Source organism: Sceloporus occidentalis, unplaced genomic scaffold, assembly GCF_023333645.1.
Source record: "Sceloporus occidentalis isolate IW3139 unplaced genomic scaffold, rSceOcc1.0.p SCAF_1, whole genome shotgun sequence".
In the NCBI taxonomy this organism is placed as follows: domain Eukaryota; kingdom Metazoa; phylum Chordata; class Lepidosauria; order Squamata; family Phrynosomatidae; genus Sceloporus; species Sceloporus occidentalis.
In genome coordinates this window covers 20,324,986-20,342,842 of record NW_028316981.1, presented here as the reverse complement: position 1 = coordinate 20,342,842, position 17,857 = coordinate 20,324,986, and the positions used below count along the sequence as shown (strand labels likewise).

The 17,857-nt window shown below is 40.9% G+C and overlaps 1 protein-coding gene across 2 annotated transcripts in view; it reads left to right on the top strand.

The window, feature by feature from the left end:
* LOC149321068 (zinc finger protein RFP-like) overlaps positions 1-11,307 on the top strand; it is a 115,040-nt gene extending 103,733 nt beyond the window's left edge. Inside the window, exons 2-6 of one of the 2 annotated variants that reach the window (XM_089515298.1) lie at positions 1,504-1,560; positions 5,605-5,700; positions 6,698-6,931; positions 8,646-8,668; positions 10,395-11,307. In XM_089515298.1, coding sequence (XP_089371424.1) covers positions 1,504-1,560; positions 5,605-5,700; positions 6,698-6,931; positions 8,646-8,668; positions 10,395-10,755 — 771 coding nt within the window. In that variant the 3' untranslated portion in view covers positions 10,756-11,307. The remainder of the gene's footprint in view (positions 1-1,503; positions 1,561-5,604; positions 5,701-6,697; positions 6,932-8,645; positions 8,669-10,394) is intronic. The other variant, XM_089515290.1, reaches the window with a different exon arrangement.
* Positions 11,308-17,857: the final 6,550 nt, after the last annotated feature.

Below are 17,857 nucleotides of genomic sequence, written 5' to 3'. Positions count from 1 at the left end.
TGGGTTGATGTTGGGACTACTGTGTGTGCCTGAGAGTGACATTTGAATTTCTGAATTCCTGAGCTTGGGCAGAGTGCCCCAAGCCTACCTCTCAGGGTTGTTGTTGTACTGTGAGGAGGACCATTTGGGTCGATGGGAGGAAAATCTAGTAGGGAAAAAGTAGAAGAATGGAGGAGAAAAAGAGGTGGAAAGGTGCTTCTGAGCATGGGCAGAGCACCTGGGTAGAATAATCAGGGATGTGTTTATCTCCATCTTCCCTCCCTTCCATGGGCTGCCCTACTAGTTAGTTGTGTGATGTGAATGTGATGTCCCTGAGACTGTGTGTGTGTGTTAGTGATTAAATATGCCTCTGAGCATGGGCAGAGCACCTGGTAAGTTGGCATCCCTGCTCTGTCTTCCAAGAAGTTTGTTTTGTGGCTCTCTTTTTCGTTCTCTTTTCCATTGCCATCCATACTGCAGAAATAATCCAGTTTGGCACTGCTTCTAACTGCAAGGCTCCCTGCGATGATGGGATTCTGGGCACAACAAACCACCAAGCCCAGAATTTCATGCATGGAGCCCTGGCTGCCGGTAAAAGCAGTGTCTCATGTCACAACAAACTACAATTCCCAGGATTCCCTGGTTGAACAAGGGAATTGCCTGCACACTTACATATCACAGCCCCAGAGAATGAGTCTACAGGATTCAGTGTTGCCAATTTAAGTCCAGTTCTTAAGCTGCATTTGGATTTGATAATGATAATAATGATAATAATAATAATGGTGATGATGATAGAGAGATCTTGTAGCACCTTTGAGACTCACTGAAAGAAAAGTTGGCAGCATGAGCTTTCCTAGACTTAAGCGTATTTCCTCAGATGCATGGGAATTGTAGTTCATTGTGGCACCAGAGCTCTTTCTCACAAAACTACAATTCCCAGGGTTCTCTAGCACTGAGCCAGGGCAGTTAAAGCAGTCTTAAACTGGTTTATTTCTTCTGTGTGTCTTGGACCCAACTCAGGCTGCATCTTCACTCCAGACTCCAGAGACAATCCAGTTTCATACTGTTTTTACTGCCATGGCCCAGTGCTATGAAATCCTGGGAATTGTAGTTTGTTGTCACACCAGAGTTTGCTGAGAGAGAAGGTTAAATGTCTCAGAAAACTAGAATTCCCAGGATTCCCTAGCACTGAGCCATGGCAATTAAAAGGGTGTCAAACTGGATTTATTTCTGCAGTGCGGTTGCATCCGAACACATTTCTATTTGGCACAAAGCTTCCTGAACCCCCTTCATGTCAAAATAAATATCTTAAAAGGACTGAAAGATTCTTTGTTTGGTGCAATGGTGATTTTGAGAGTTGAAATAAGTTACAATTATTTTTATTCAATTATATTTACGTTTATTTGCAAAACATCCGCCATTTTAACATTATGGGAATTTTCTGGGAATTGTGACTGAAAATTCAGTGTGATGTGAGGGGATTCAGCGGGTTTTGGACAAGCATTTCCGGGAATTATCTCCGAGGCTTGTTGGCAACACTGCCGCTTCCTGCCCACCAAGAACGCCCTGGACTACGCCCAGGTGGGAGCCCCACCCCTGGCTTGAATGGCCAGGGCCAGCCTTCATTCCATGATGGGGGACAGCACTTGCCCATAGCCCTACCATCCTTGCCCAGAGGGCATCGCTGGAGAAGACTTGCCCACAGAGAACGCTGGGGATTTTCTGTAGGCAAGCATTCCCCAGGATACTCTAGAGGCAAGTATTTTCCAATTCTTCTCTATGCACAAGTATTCCCCATGTTTCCCTCTGGAAAAGTATTCCTCATGATTACTTATGGGCAAGTATTCTCCAATGATTCCCTATAGGCACGTAATCCCCATGATTCTCTAGAGTAAGCCTTCCCCATGGGCAAGTATGATTTCTCTGTGGGTAAGTATGGTTTCTCTAGGGGCAAGTACTGTCATTTTTTTATGGAGCACTGGAGGATGTCGTGAGACCAAACTTGGCCATGCAAACCCACTAAGGTGAGTGGTTCCCAAACTTTGGTCCTCCAGTTGTTTTGGACTTCAGCCCCTCCAGAAATCCTGACTGTTGGCCAACCTGTCTGGGGCTTCTGAGAGTTAAAGTTAAAACACCTGGAGGACCAAAGTTTGGGAATCGCTGCATTAGATGAACTTGGAGAAGTCACACACCCTGGTGGAACCCAAGACCACATCTGGATGTGAGTTTGGGAGGACATGGACAAGGGGTTGGCCATGGCCACCTTCTGAAACTGAGAGAGTGTGGTTTAAAGTGTGATTGGGTAGCCTCCCCAGAGCCAGCATAGTGTAGAGCCATGGCCATTAATGTGGTGTCAGACTAGATTATTTCTGCAGTGTAGATGCAATCAAAGTCCTTTTAGGCCCATTCAGCACTTTTCCTCCTTGTCCTCTGTCTAGCTAGAGGTTTTTTAGAAGCACTGACATTGGGACAATGGTGAAGAAGGGCTAGACAAACACAGACTTTCAGTGTTGGGTTGCAGTAGGCTTTCTCAATCTTGAAATAATTTCCAGGTCTCAGGGAACCTTAGCATTAAAAAATGTATCTAGCCACTAAGAAATGTTTACATCTTGCAATCTCAGTCAATTGTGGACCTCTAGTGGCCTCAAAACAAACAACAAGATTCAGTAATCATAGATAAAGGGATCTCAAAAAATGGTCTGCTTAACTCTTGGCAAGTAGAATTGCTGCCAAAGGATTCTTACCCTTTCTCTGTAAGTGAGAAAACTGTGCCATGGTTTATTGTAGCACCATGGAGGGAGTTCATGCACCTGCCATAATCATAGAATTGGAAGAGACTGCAAGGGCCATCCAGTCCAACCCCATTCTGCCATGCAGGAACTCTCAAGCAAAGCATCCCCGACAGATGGCCATCCAGCCTCTGTTTAAAGACCTCCAAGGAAGGAGACTCCACTACACTCCAAGGGAAAGTGTTCCACTGTCAAACAGCCCTTACTGCCAGGAAGTTCTTCCTAATGTTGAGGTGGAATCTCTTTTCCTGGGACTTGCATCCATTGCTGCAGGTCCTAGTCTCTGGAGCAGCAGAAAACAAGCTTGCTCCCTCCTCAAAATGACATCCCTTCAAGTATTTAAACAGAGCTATCATATCACCCCTTAACCTTTTCTTCTCCAGGCTAAACATCCCCAGCTCCCTAAGTCATTCCTCATAGGACATGGTTTCCAGACCATTCACCATTTTGGTCTCCCTCCTTTGGACACATGGCTCCAGTTTCTCAATGTCCTTTTTAAATTGTAGTGCCCAGAAGTGGACACAGTATTCCAGGTGAGGCCTGACCAAAGCAGAATAGAGTTGCACTATTACTTCCCTTGTTCTATACTTTTATTGATTTTGCCTAAAATTGCATTGGCCTTTTTAGCTGTTACATCACACTGTTGACTCATGTTCGACTTGTGGTCTATTTGGACTCCTAGATCCCTTTCACACGTTGTCTTCTTAAGCCAGGTGTCCTCCATCTTATATCTAATCCTTCCATTTGCTCATAACTATTGAAGATATTTCAGCATTCTCGCTGAATAAGTTAATGTGGTAGCTGATTTAATTGCTTTAACTGTTTTTGCTAGTAATTTTTGATCCATACATATTATTTAAATTCATGTTGTGAGCCACCTTGGGGTCCTGTTCAGGAGAAAGGTGGGCTATAGATTAAATAAGTAAATAACTGCTCCCCTTACCTCCTTCCACTCCATATTGTATCACAAATATGCTTCTGGTCTACATATGCTTCACTCTCTTGCTTCATTTTTTAAAATTATTACTGTTGTTTTTGCTGCTGCTGCTGCTACTCAAATTTCTGCCAAAAGAAAACTTTTGAAATTTGAATTCTATAATGGAAAAAAAAACTTCTTTCTTGTCTTGCCTTTCTTTTTTCCCCTATGGAATCCTGGGATTTGTAATTTGTTGGGGCACCATTGCTCTCTGACAGAGGTGGCTAATTGTCTTACAATATCTACACATCTCAGAATTGAATAGCATCAAACCATGGCAGTTAAAGTGGTTTCAAACTGGATTATTTCTGCGGTGCAGATTCAGCCTATGATTCTCTCCTTTCTTTTCATCAGGAGGCAAAGACCTTCTCATTTGAAGAAGGCTAATTATCTCACAAAACTACTAGTCCCAGAATTACATACCATTGAGCTGTTGCAGTTAAAGTGGTGTCAAACTGCTAATTTTGCTACATAGATGCAATCTCTCATTCTGTCCCAGCATTATTGCTGCTATAGTTGGTGAAGACATGGGAGAGAGCCCTTTCGGTGGCCTCCCCTATTCAGTGGAACTCCCTGCCACTAGAAGCTAAATTGATCCTCTCTTTTCATAGGGAGAAGGAAGACCTTTAAATGGGCCTTCAGTGTTTAATGGGGTGTGGCAGAAGCATCTTTCAGCACAACACGCTGCACTTTTAAATGTATTTTAACTGTTCTAAATATTTTCACCAGATTGTTCAGTTAATAGCTTTTAAACTGTTACACCATACATTATTTTAAACGTATTCTGTTCTTAACTTCAGCTGTAAGCTCCCTCCTTCCCACACTGGGCAAAAGACAAGATACAAATAAAATGAATTTTCATGGGTCGATTTCTTTTTAATTTAAATTTTTATTATTAAAAAGGCAAAACAAATACATATTTACACAAATAAACATTACAAACGATTACCTCGATGTACATCAAACAAAACAAAAAACAAATTAAAAAAATACATAGAAACAGACATTTCATTCTTACTTATTAACAAGGATACACAAGAGGAAAACCTACCTAAGATTTCTGTAAGTCTGGGGCTTTGGCACTTTCTAGATATAATCAGACTCTAACTCCCAGCAGCCCCACCTAGCATGGGCAGTGATCAAGGATAATGAGAGTTGGAACCTAACAACACCAAGAGGGATGCCAAAATAATGAGTTTTTCTGGCGAGAGAAAGATTTAAAAGTGTGCAAAGGAATCTTGCAGTTAGTTTCAAAGGTGCTGTAAGATCTCTTTGCATATTGATTTTCCAGATTCTAGGGTCATTCAGACGTTCTTGTTTCTAGTGCGACAGTGTGAATAATCTCACTCACGCATTCCAGTTTTGTTGTTCACACTATTTTTTTTATCGGAACCACATCTCTGTGTTCTGTTGTGCACATGTGTCAGCACTGTGAATAAAGATGGAGTCAATGATGCAGACGTATTTGAAACATGTTCAAGGCATTAGAGTTTTATCCTGATTTATCCTGGGTCTATTTGCATTGGTTATACACACAGCCAAAAATACAAATCTTTTAGGGAAACTCGGGGGGGACCCCGAGATCAATTATCTCAGGTTAAGGGGGGGGGGGGTTGCACACACACACACCAGGATAATTGGATGGATTCAAAATGCTTGTGGGCAACAAAGATTCAACCCAGATTCTAGCAGGATTATTTTCACCATCTCAATAACCCCTAACACTGCTAGGTCTTTGTCTTTTAAAAAAATATAAAGAACTCTAGGTCCTCTGTTCTAATATCCTCCAGCCTTTGATATCCTTCAGGAGAAAAAATTGTTGAATGATGTTTAATCACTCTGAGTTTCTGTGCTACATAGGGAAAACTGAAGCCATACAAGAAGCTGTTGCAGAGGAAGCTGGCATTCATCATTAGTGACAAATCTGTGCAGGAGAAGGAAATTGCTAAGCTGGAGGTAAAAGCAAACAGTCACAGTGATTCTGGTTGTGAGGTTTGTTGTTGTTAACTACCCTCGAGGCGAACTTGACTCATGGCAACCCTGTGGATAAGACATCTCCAAGACTCCCTATCCTCTATCTCTCTGCTAAATATCTCCTGAAACTTCAAATCCCAGAATTCCTTAGCATTAAGCCATGACAGTTTAACATGTTGAGAGCTAGTGTGGCGTAGTGTTTTGAGTGTTGGACTAGGACTCTGGAGATCAGGATTCAGTTCCCCTTGGCCATGGAAACCCAGAGTGGCCTTGGGCAAGTCACGCACTCTTGGCCCCAGAAAACTCCATTATAGGTCCCCCTTAGGGTCACCATAAATTGGAAATGACTTGAAGACACACAACAACAAGTTGCTCTAGGAGCCTTTTTGGGGAAGAGTGGGGTACAAGTTAAATAAATGATAAATAGCATAAATAAGGCACAGTTTCTCTATGCTTCCTCCACCTGAGTGGTCAGAGCCCAGGAGGGGACCTCTTTTCAAAACTGGAAGTGAACAGAAGGATGCGAGCAAATGCAGGGTGGGAGGAAATGAAACTCATAGGTCTCATCTTGGGACAGCTATGAAAGTCAGCATTAAACTGGTTGATGGCTGTCCCTGATCTACATTTCTAAAGTTCTCCACTGAGGAAAGGGAGCTTTCGAGAACATGGACGGCAGTAAACAGTGCTGATCAGTACCTTATGGCTCGGTTAGCTATCCTAAGCAATAGTGTTTTATTCTGGTAGGATTATGCCAGGGTGTGCAATATGTGCATGGTTTTTTTTTAAATTTTGTAACAAGAATAGCAAGTTTTCTGCCATGTGCAGAATAGCTATTCTTGTTACAAGGCCACAGGGATTCTACTCCCCATCCTTTCAAGGCTGCATGATATTCACCCTGGTGTACTGTATTTGATGCTTTCTTTTGCTGTTAATACTACATTTTAATTTAATTTTTTTCTGCTTTGATTTTCACCACTAGAGTTGTACTGAAGATATTTTGGGTGACATTTCCAGTGGATTTGAACTTCTCCACCAGACCTTGCATAAAAAAGAAGAAAGCTTTAAGAGGTCTGTGCAGGAAATCAAGGAGAAAAACCTGGAGGAGATGAATGATGTCTTGAATTTCATTAAAGAGGACAGGGATTTATACACTGAGAAACTTACCAAGATGAAAGTAGCATTACGAAGTACAGATCACCTTGCCTTTCTTAAGGTAAGTAAACTATGGGGCAGTACAGACTGCCCTGAAACAGCAAGCTGAAGTCACCCATTTTAACTGTGGGGAAGAATGCTGCAGCTGCCAAACCGTGCAGTGTCCCTCCGCAGTAAAAAAAAACACCCCGGTTCTTCCAGGTTCTTTTTGTGGCATGTTGCGTACGACACGAGTGCACCATTAGTGCACTTGTGACGTACGAAATGTGCAGTAACATGGAAATGCTGTGTGGTGTTGCTGCACACTCTGGAACCCTAGTTTCGGTGCTGGCATGCCCCTTTTGACCAGAGTGTCTCAGGCCTAAGAGACTTGGAAATTTGCCGGAAGTCACAAAATTGAAGGAGGTTTTTAGAAAAATATCTGTACAGTTGGGCTTCCATATTCAAGCCTTCCACAGCTTGAAAATATTTTTAAAATATATAAATTCCCAAAAGCAGCCCCTGGTTTTTGCCATTTTATATAAGGAACACCATTTCACCAGCCCATTATATTTAATGGTACTTGAGCATCCATGGATTTTGGTATCCACTGGGGATTCTGGAAAAAAATGCCAGCAGATACCAAGGACCCACTGTACAACTCACAGAGAAGAATGTGGCATCCCATGGTCCTGACCAGTTTGAACTGAAGAATTCTGTGGACCTAGGAAGCTAGGACAGAGAAGATAGTTTTAATGTACTTAGCCAATGAACCTTGGATGGATCTAAATTAGCATGACTGCCTGGTAGCTTCCGGTGAGCTAACCCGCCCAACTGTCCTGGTTCATGCAAGATTTTGGGTGAAATTCCCCAATATATGCCTATTTAAACTTGAGAAGTAGTGAACTTTAAAGCTGAGGTTGTCTGGGAATGGGATTCAGGGCAGGGCTTTTTCTGTGGTGGGCCAGCTTTTGGGAATTGGTGTCCCAGTGGAATTGATTTTAGATTCCATTATCTTGCAGAACATAGAAAGAGAGAACTTAGAAGCAGGGCTCCGCTCCTGAGAGACCATATAACACTCATCAACAGCTGTTCCATCCATTCCAGCCACTTACTCTTAAAAACTGGCACTTAAGTTTGTTTGCTTTTATTCCTTCCTCTCAATAACTTTTCTTTTGGTGGCATGCCACTCTGAATTGTAAGATGGAAGGGTTGGGGGTGTTTGTATTACTGTAGGAAGAATGCTGTGAACCAACCTAACTGAAAGGCAAAGATGCTTAAATCACAAAATACACATTAATAGGAAACATCAGGCATTCTGTTGACTCTGTGAAATATTATTTTGATAGATTATTTTACCAAGATTATATAAATTCATCGACAATACTCCTTATTTTTCCTGCCTTTCATCTAAGGAATTTAGAGTGATGTATGTGCCCCCATCTAGTTTTATCCTCCCAACAATCTTCTGAAGTAACCTAATCTAAGGTCATGACTCATCAGGAATCATGCTCTAACCACTGTCCAATACATCTTTCCCATACCAACTTTGATCTGTAAGCAGCAATCTTTCATTACTGACACTTAAGAGATATTTTAGTTTGTGATGTTTTGCACTTTTTTCAACTTATTTTGATACATTGAGGTGGGGTTGGTAAGTAGTTGAATTATGATACTCACAGATAATAGTACAGATAAAATAGTATGTTTTGATACAGATAAAATAGCATGTTTTATTGATTTGAGCATGGAGAACTATATAAATGACTACATTTCAGTCTTTTTCTGTTGTCTAGGACTTCAAAGACCTGATGGGCAAGTAAGTTTAAAAAAAAAAAATCTCCATGGTTTGTTTCTGCGTCTCTTCAAAACCTTTTTCTTTCTTGAAATCTCATAATATCCAGTTGAAAAATGTCCTGAGTACATTTAACAGCCTCTTATTTCTGATATATTTACCCCATTCTTTGTCCAAGGACCTAAGTGCATGTGGTATCCTTTCAACAACCCTGTGAGTTAGATTAGGTCACTTGTCCCCACACTTTGGTATTCTAGGTGTTTTGGACTCCAACTCCCAGAAGCCCCAGCCAGTTTGGCCAATGGTTAGGAAGTCTGGGAGCTGAAATCCAAAATATCTGAAGAACCAACATTTGGGAACCACTGGGTTAGGTTATGAGATAGCAGGCTCATTTAGCAAGTCGTGATTTGAACATGGGTCTCTGCTGTCCTAGTTCAACTCATGATGAACATCAGCTCTCATCCATGTCTTATAAATGTAGGGGCAGCCGTGTTGACCATAAGACATATTCCAAAATGTGTATAATGGTGATAACTTTATTGGGCCAACCAAAAAGGCAGAAAATTCTTCACACACTTCATCATTAGACAGGGCTATGGTTTAAAAAAAAATCAGGAAAACTGGTGTGGGAAGGGAATGACAATTTTAGACTCCAAGTCCATATGTTGTTGCTTTGAGATAACATGGAGGACAGGTCTGTTTGAACTATAAAAGGAAGACCACTTCCCCTCTTCTTTTGTCATGAGAACACTGGGAATAAAAAAAATAAAGGAGAAGGAATAAAATGTTGGTTCATCCATGTGAAACACATCCATCTCTTACTAACTTTGCATCTTCCTCTTCTCTACTATTTGGTCTCTTGTCAGTGTTGAAGTTTAGAAAAGTGAATAGTGGCACAGCTGTGTTTTGGTTTTTTTCTTTTTATTCATTCTCTTGGAACCTTTTTTCCACCATTGTACTTTGCTGCAGGTAGTTTAAAATTAATTGAAATAACAAATTAAATAATTAAAAAGAAGTATATATTCATAAAAACAGTAAAAACTCAGAATAAATTGCATGAAAAGTGAGTAATAATAATTGTTAAAGCATAGCACCTGAAGTAGTTGACTACCATAAAGGCAGTGACAACATAATAAATGAAATAGAAATAGAAAATTGTATCAATTAGTCAAGGCATAAGAGAGAGCAAATAGAGAATAAGAAAAATTGAGAGAGGCCTTTTACAGACCACCCAAAAAGGGCGGTCTGCTGGTGCTGTCATTTGTGGCGCGGAGGAGTCCCAGTGGCCAAACCACGCGACTCCTCCGCGCCACAAAAAAGAAGCTGCAAAAGCAGGATACTAATTAAAATTTTTAAAAATCACTAATTTTTCACTATAACTGTACCTTGTTAGTTACTTCTCTAGTTATGGGAGTGTCCAGAAATGTCTTTTCTAAAAGATGGAGGCAGAATTCTTTTGGTTCATGTGCTGCCTTTTGGGTACTGAAGCAGCTGGAGCTGGACGGAAGAAGAAGAGCGTGCCTTGTACCACAAGTCATTGGCTTACTGCATTTAGAGTTACTATTCTTACAGTATTATTTTAATTAATTCTGAGAAATTCCTATTCCTAAATTCCCATGGTAAAGAGTTGACATTAATAACTATAAAGCTAACATGGAAGGGGGCATAGTTTCAGGTTCTTGGAACTATAACTAACCAATTACTTTTTCTTAAGTAATCTGCTCTACCTGCTTGGGCCATCTCTTTGCAGAGTCAAGAAATACTCTCCAGATGAGGAAGAAAATGGTGAAAGCAGTGGGAATTATGAGGAAGAGGAGGAGGAAGATGAAGAGAAGGAGGAGGAGGAGTACGACAGAAATGATGACAGACATGAAGTGATAGTAATGGATCCAGCCCTTGTAGAGTTCAGGGATTCCTTGGACTTTGAGGCTTGGAAGGAAATATTGTTGAAGCAAATCAGGGCCTGGCAGGAGGATGAAGAAGAAAGGGAGATGTTGGATGAAAGCGAGAGTGATAAGGAAGAGGATTATGATGACAAGGACCGACTGGATCAAGCTTTTAAGAGACTTGGAAAGAGTGTGAGGAATGTGAAATCTAGGTCACAGAATTAACTCTTTCATTGCCAAAATGAAACATGAGGGGTGAGTCACCCCACTTGCGAAAAATCTGTATTCTGGAAGTTAACAGGCAGTTCTGTGTGACAACCTGTAGTAATGACAGGGCTTCATTTGTTTCCTCCTCCGTAGTTCTTCAGCTAAGTTTGCTACAAGATTTCCATGTAATCTTTATTGATATTTTCAACAGGATGCAACTGAAATCTATTATCTTTCTTTCAGGAGGTTTTGGCCATTGCTTATTATTTGTTGCTGTAGCTGGCACTGCCTGCAAATATTGAGTCATTCCATACACCTAAATTTAGAACTTATAAAAGTTTTTGTTTGTTTGTTTGTTTGGGAATGTTTGGGACTGTCATTCCCAGAATCCCCCAGTTCTGGCTATGGGGTTCTAGAATCTGCAGTCAGAATTTTTTTTCACTACCTTTCCAAGATCTCTGTGTAGTTATATGAACACAGAAGACTCGATCATCTCAGTTGCTGTTCTTATTTCAAAAGTTACTGTTCTGATAAATAAATAGTTACTGGTTGTATAAATAAAATCTATAAGCATTATTCACTGTTAACAATTTGTGACTTTTTTCAAGCCTGATCTCTTGATCTCTTCAAAATATTTGAAGATATGATGAGATATATTTCCTGCTAGTCCTCTCATCTCCAGTTCCTTGTCAACATCTTCAAACTTACACTATCCTAAAATAACCCAAATTGTCAAATCCAGCAGGATGCCAAAGTTCAGAAACTCAGGCTCAGTAGCAAAAACTCAAAAACCTTTATTAAAAAAACTATAGATCCAGTCCAGTGACTTTCGTTGTCAGAACTGACAGAACTAATGTATGTGGCAAACATCACAGCCACATAAACTGTATATAATTCAAATTTCAGGTGTACTTAATTCATTAAAATTAATAAACACATTTCCCTTTATCTCATACTACCCCTTTCTCTTTGTTGTTACAACCAAAAGCTCTCTTACAAATGACCTTGGATATGCTTGCCTCCTTTCCTGGCTTATCTCATCACCTGGTCTGAGCTCACAGTTGTGAATAGAATAGAATAGAAATTTCATTTTACCCCTCCTCTCCTGCAGGATCAGGAGTGCTAAAACACTCCTAAAGAATGCTATCACTAATGCATAATCCTATACTGTATTACAGCAGGACAAAAAATATGCAGTTCTTGACACAAATGTCACTTGATGATAATACAGAACTACACTGAAAAATGGCAGAGTGATCTCAATACAATGCTTTTTTGTTGCCAATCTGAACAAAATTCTCTTTAGAAATGATGAAGATCCTGGCCTCTATAGTTTATCTACCTCTGTAACAGAATACACAAATTGAGACACCTACAACAGAGAGACTGGGCTTGGATGCAACAGAAAGCAGGCACTACAGTTTGTTGAATTTTTGCTTGTAAGCCTGCCCTTACCAAAAAGCAAGGTTTGTTAGCCAGCTACCTACTGTAGTTTAAGGCTATGGCTGTTCAGTGGTGTAGCCAGGGAAGAGCAAAATAAGAACATTGCCCTTAAATTCTTGCCCTCGGTGAAATTTGGCTGCAGTCCCCAAATTTCTAGCATCATAGAAAGTGAGGTATTGAACATTGCTGGCCCCAAAAGATCTAATATTTTGTGTTATCATATCCTTGGTAACTTTGCCTACCCCTTTTCCTTTGATGCCAGGACTGTAGTTTTAAGTTACTGCAATGCTAGAAGTTTAGGAACATGAAGGAAAATTTCATTTGAAGACGACAGAATTCTTATTTGGAGGAGCAATGCTCTCACTTTGCTCCCTTAGTCATATCCACACCCCTGTAGTTTTTGTCTGTGACATTGTGGTTGTGCACCTTCAAGTTGTTTCCAACCCTAAGGCCAAGCTAGCCTGCGGTTTTCTTTGCAAGATTTCTTCAGAAGAGGTTTGCCATTGCCTTCCCCTGAGGCTGAGAAAGTGTGACTTGCACAGTGGGTTACAGGATGGTTTGCTTTCTTGTCTTCAGAAAAATTCAGCTTAACTGATAAACCACGGTTAACATAAATCTTGATTTATCACAGAGATGGGCAACTGAGAAGGGGGCAGGGGCATTCTCCCCTCACCATGGGCTGCTGTGTTGCTGTGTAAAAGTGGCAAAACATTTTTTCATCCTGGTTTCATTAAAAAAACAAACAGCTGTTTTCCAATTATTTTAGTGGGTATTGAATGAGATGGCCATGTGTACTTAACTGCCATTTTTCTGTTGTTATTTTGAGGTTGTTTGGGAACTGGGAAATGAGCCAGTTTTTTAAATGAGATGGTTGGGGGTCTCCTGGGGTGTTTTGCAGGCTACAAAATAGGGCCCCAGTGGTTACACACTATCAACACTTTCCCCAACCCTTCTTTTAGTATGACATACAAATGTCACCATCTGATACAGTGATTAAAAGCCAGTGTTGGTCATTTCTTTTCGTGAAGATGTTCCCTTGATTTGTCCAGACTGCATGTAGGGAAGGGGTGGGTCAGAGTTATAAGTAGGGAGAACCCATCTGCATGTGCTAGACTCATATAACATGCTTCTTTTTGATGCTCATTTTTTCTCCGTCTTTGCAATAAATTGACTCAGCGCAAGTGTGAACGGGATGCAGATTGGAATTGATTTTTTTTTTACGATGTGATCAGATGATCGTCTGCTGAAGAGGGTCCCTTTGGAATTGAATCACTGGTCAATGTGAATGAGAAGTGGGTTATTTTACAACAAGAAAATGCAATTGAGGGAAATGCATTGTGAACTCTGCTGTCAAACTGATCCATCCATTCGGATTGCAAACTGATTTATTTGTAAGTGAGAATGAGGCCTATCTAATGTTTAGGTAGAATTTCCTGTAATTTGAATCAGTTTGATTAGTCAGAGAAATTACAACAGCAGATGTTTAATTAGTTTCACTTTTATTCTGCCTTTCCTCTCATGAGCTCAACAGAGCATGAAACCGTTTCCTTGATTTTATCTTCCCAAGAACTCATTGGGGTAAATTAAACAGTGAGTGAGAGAGTGGAAAAAAATATTGAATTATCAACAACGTTTAAAAAAAATTAAAACAGTTCCAATAATAAGCAATTTATAAGAATACAGTTCAAACAATACACTCCCCTCTTAAAACTTTATTGTTTACAAAGTTTCAATTCTCAGAACCCTGTCAGACCTGAACTGTGGTAATCAAAAAAACTGCAACAGAACAATGGAAAAACAGTTATGAAATACTAATAGAAATCCCAATGATTACTACGTGAATGCAATATATTGGAGAATATATCACTTCAGTGTCTAGATATGTATTGTAAATGTACCAACAGATAGCTGTACTATAGGACTGTATTGCTATTGCTATGCAAACCTGTATACAGTCATCCCTCAACATTTGTGGTTTTGACTTGCAGTTTTGATTATTCATAGGTTTGGTTAATTTGTTCTTTCAAGGAATCTGTAAGTCTTCCAGCACAACTGTATGGTCAAAGTTCGCCAGAAATCATGTTGGAGGACCTTGAAATTCCTAGAGAGAACAATTATCTAGACATTTGTAGGTCTTCTGGTACAATTCTATGGTCAACTGCTAGCACATGTTGACCATAGAGTTGCACTGGAGGGTCTAGATATTCCTAGAGAGGTGCTCAGGTAAAACAAAAAGTGTTTTTTTTTTATTTATGGCTTTCCCATTTTCACGGGGGTCCTGCACTCCTAGCCCCAGCAAACATTGGAGGGTCTGCTGTTTGCATAATACAATTTATTGCAAGATAGCCCAAAAGGCACAAGGAGGAAAAAAAAACAGATTCCCAATTACAATATAAATTGTTTCAGAGAAATCCTGCACTGAACCCCAGATAAATGTCAAAGACATAAAGAGCATAAAAATCCAGTGCTGCAAGTTGCTGTTCATTTTCTTCAAAAAGTTCTCCACTTACATCAGGCAGAAGAATCACACATAACCCAAAAACCAAAGGGAGAAGAGAAAAAATGGCAAATCTGGAATTATTCTGCCATTTCACAATTCTTCAGTGTTTACTAACTCCATTCGATACATATAGGTACTTTCTTCTCCTTCACAAGAGAAATCTTAAAGACTTCCTTGAGTACGTTTTGTTTACAGAATCGTAAAAATGGAAATTATGCCAAGATCATCTAGTCCAGCTTCCTTCCAGCACTGGAAAAATAATACACAGGTTGAGTCTCTCTTATCTGGAATTCTGAAATTCAAAATACTCCATAAACCAAAACATTTTTCATGGGTGGCTGAGATAGTGATGCCTTTGATTTCTAATGATTCAGTGTACACAAACTTTGTTTCATACACAAAATTATTAAACATGCTGTACAAAATTACCTTCAGGCTACATGCAGAAGATGTACAGGTTGAATATCCCTTACTCGGAATTCCAGGATCATCCAAAATTGTCCACATGGGTGGCTGAGATAGCGACATACTTGCTTTCTGGTGGTTCAGTGTACATACATAAACTTTGATGCACAAAATTACTAAAAATATGTATACAGTTATCTTCATGCTAAGTTTATAAAGTGTATATAAGAAATGAGTTTCATGTTTAGATTTGGGCCCCATCTCTGAGATATCTCAGTATGTATATGCAAATGTTCCAGAATTTGGAAAAAATATGAAATCGAGAACACTTCTAGTCCCAAGCATTTCGTATAAGGGAAACTCAACTTGCATAGTCACAGTAGTTTCTGTTTGCCTTTTGCATGCTGGGAGAGCCCATTCTTTCATGTTTTTGTTCCTTTCTTCTGCTTTTCTGTGTTTGTGTCACCCGAGCAACTGGCCACACTTTTTCAAAGCTGCTAATTTGAAGAGATTATTTCCTGACAGGCAGATGGAAGCGACAAAACTCACTTCTGCAGTGTTTTTGCAATATGTTTCTCCTTCTCTGTGGAGATGTCAAAGATGTTCAGATGTCAGCAGTACCCATGCAAAAAATAAAATACTGGAGGGGAAGCAAAACTGTTCCTGCTAGAACTACAAACTCTGCTATCTAAGACATCCGGCACTTACGAGGAAGGCCCTTGCCCATGTACTACCCTTAGATGGAGAGCCTTGACTGGAGAACATTGAGAAGTAGAGTTGTGCATGGTTCAGATCTTTTTTTAAAATATTGACTGCCCATGACATTTTGCTGTCTGGGGGATGAAGCAAGAGGGAGCTTCTTCCATGCACAAAAGCATGCAACAAAAGTGGCTGGCTTGTCCAGTGCTTCTGCTCAGACGTCTCTGCTAACTAACGCAGGAGAGGAAGACAGCAGTAGTGGAGTATTGAAGATGTTGCTGAAGGAGTAGAGGAGGGGTGCGGAAGCACTAGTTTGTGAGCCCACTCCAACCCACAGTTTCCCATTTGCTCTGCCCCCAGAAGGGAGCCAGGAGTAAAGGATCTTCATAGCCAGGGAGCAGCTTTGTCCCCACTCTCCATCTACATACTCCTTTCCTGTATGTTGAAGGTAAAGGGGGAATATAGTTAGCCCTCCACATTCACTGGGGATAGGGTCTCAGAACCCCAGTGAAACTGGAAAAACTGCAAATAAAAAAACCACTATTTTTTTTAACTGGAAAGAACCCCTCTCTAGGAATCTCTGGCTCCTCCACTGCAACTCTTATGGTTCATATCTATCAGAGGTTGATCATAAAATCGTGCTGGGGGCCTACAAATGCTTAGAGACCTGTCTTCTCTAGGAATCTCTGGGTCTTCCACTGTGACTCAATAGTCAACTTTCAGCAGAGTCAGAAGAGCTAGAAATTATTCGAGAGAACATATTGGTCAAATCTGTGAATAATCAAACCCTCAAAAGTCAAAGTCACAAATGTGGAGGGTCAACTGTACAGTGCAGTCAGCTAGTGCTTTTGAGAACTGGCTGAGTCCTGACTTTGGGACAACTGGATTCTGAGATACCAGCAGTATATGTATGCTGTCCTGGTCTTATTCCCCTTCACCTATCTTCCACCAGAAAGACAACAAATGAGCAAAACTAATGCTTTAGATGGGAAGCCAGTGACATGAAGGGGCATAGATAGCCACGTCCCTTACATCGCCCAGCCCATAGGTGGGAATTTAGCTCAACCATTCCACACTCATCCTTGCAGTAGAGGAACTGAAGCATGAAGCTGCTCCTCTATTCCACAAAACTGCTTCTATGACCCAATATGTAAAGCAATCTTGTAGCACCTTGAAGACTAACTGAAAGAAAGAGCTTGCCAGCATGAGCTTTCACAGACTTAGGTCTATTTCCTTCGCTGCATTTGAATGTAGGAAGTAGATTTAACTCTACGAAAACTCATGCTTTCATAGAGTATCTCTTGCCAAACTCTTTCAGTTAGTCTCAAAGCTGCTAAAAGACCTCTTTACATACTGGTTTTACAGACTAGCATGGTTGTATCTTTGAATTCTACTTGTCTGACTCAAGTACCAGAAAGAGTATGTTATTTTGCTCAAAACCTTTGACAACAGGAAGTTCTAATTAACTGAATGTCACTAAGGCGGGATACATACCGCCATTTAGTACGTATAGGATACGTACTAGGGTTAGGAAGGGGCGGTGCTTCCGCACCCCCCTAACCCTAGTACGTATCCTATACGTACAAGATGGCGGCGCCCCTTCCACATGGGCGCCGCCATCTTTACGTATCGGACGCTGAGTGTCCGTACGTGTCGCAGCCTTTATGACATAGCGAGTGCACCCCTGGCGCCTCGCTACGTCACAAACGCGACTGAAAAAGAAGCTCCATTTTGGAGCTTCTTTTTTGGTCCGCGCGGGAGCCGCGCCGTCTGAAGGCTCCGGCTCCCCCACGGATCTACCGGCAGCGGCAGCAGACCGCCGCAAAGCGGCGGTTTGTACCCCGCCTAAGACAAGAGTAGAGGCAGTGTTGTATAATGGTTTGAGCATGAGACTAGGACCTTGGAGAATGGAGTTTGATTCATTGCTGGGTCAGGAAGCCTGCTGGGTGACCTTGGGCGAGTCACACACTCTCAGCCCAAGAAACCCCCTGTGATAAGTTCACCTTAGGGTCACCATAACTTCGAAATGACATGAAGGAAAACAACAACAAGTCAGAATCACCATCACCACCA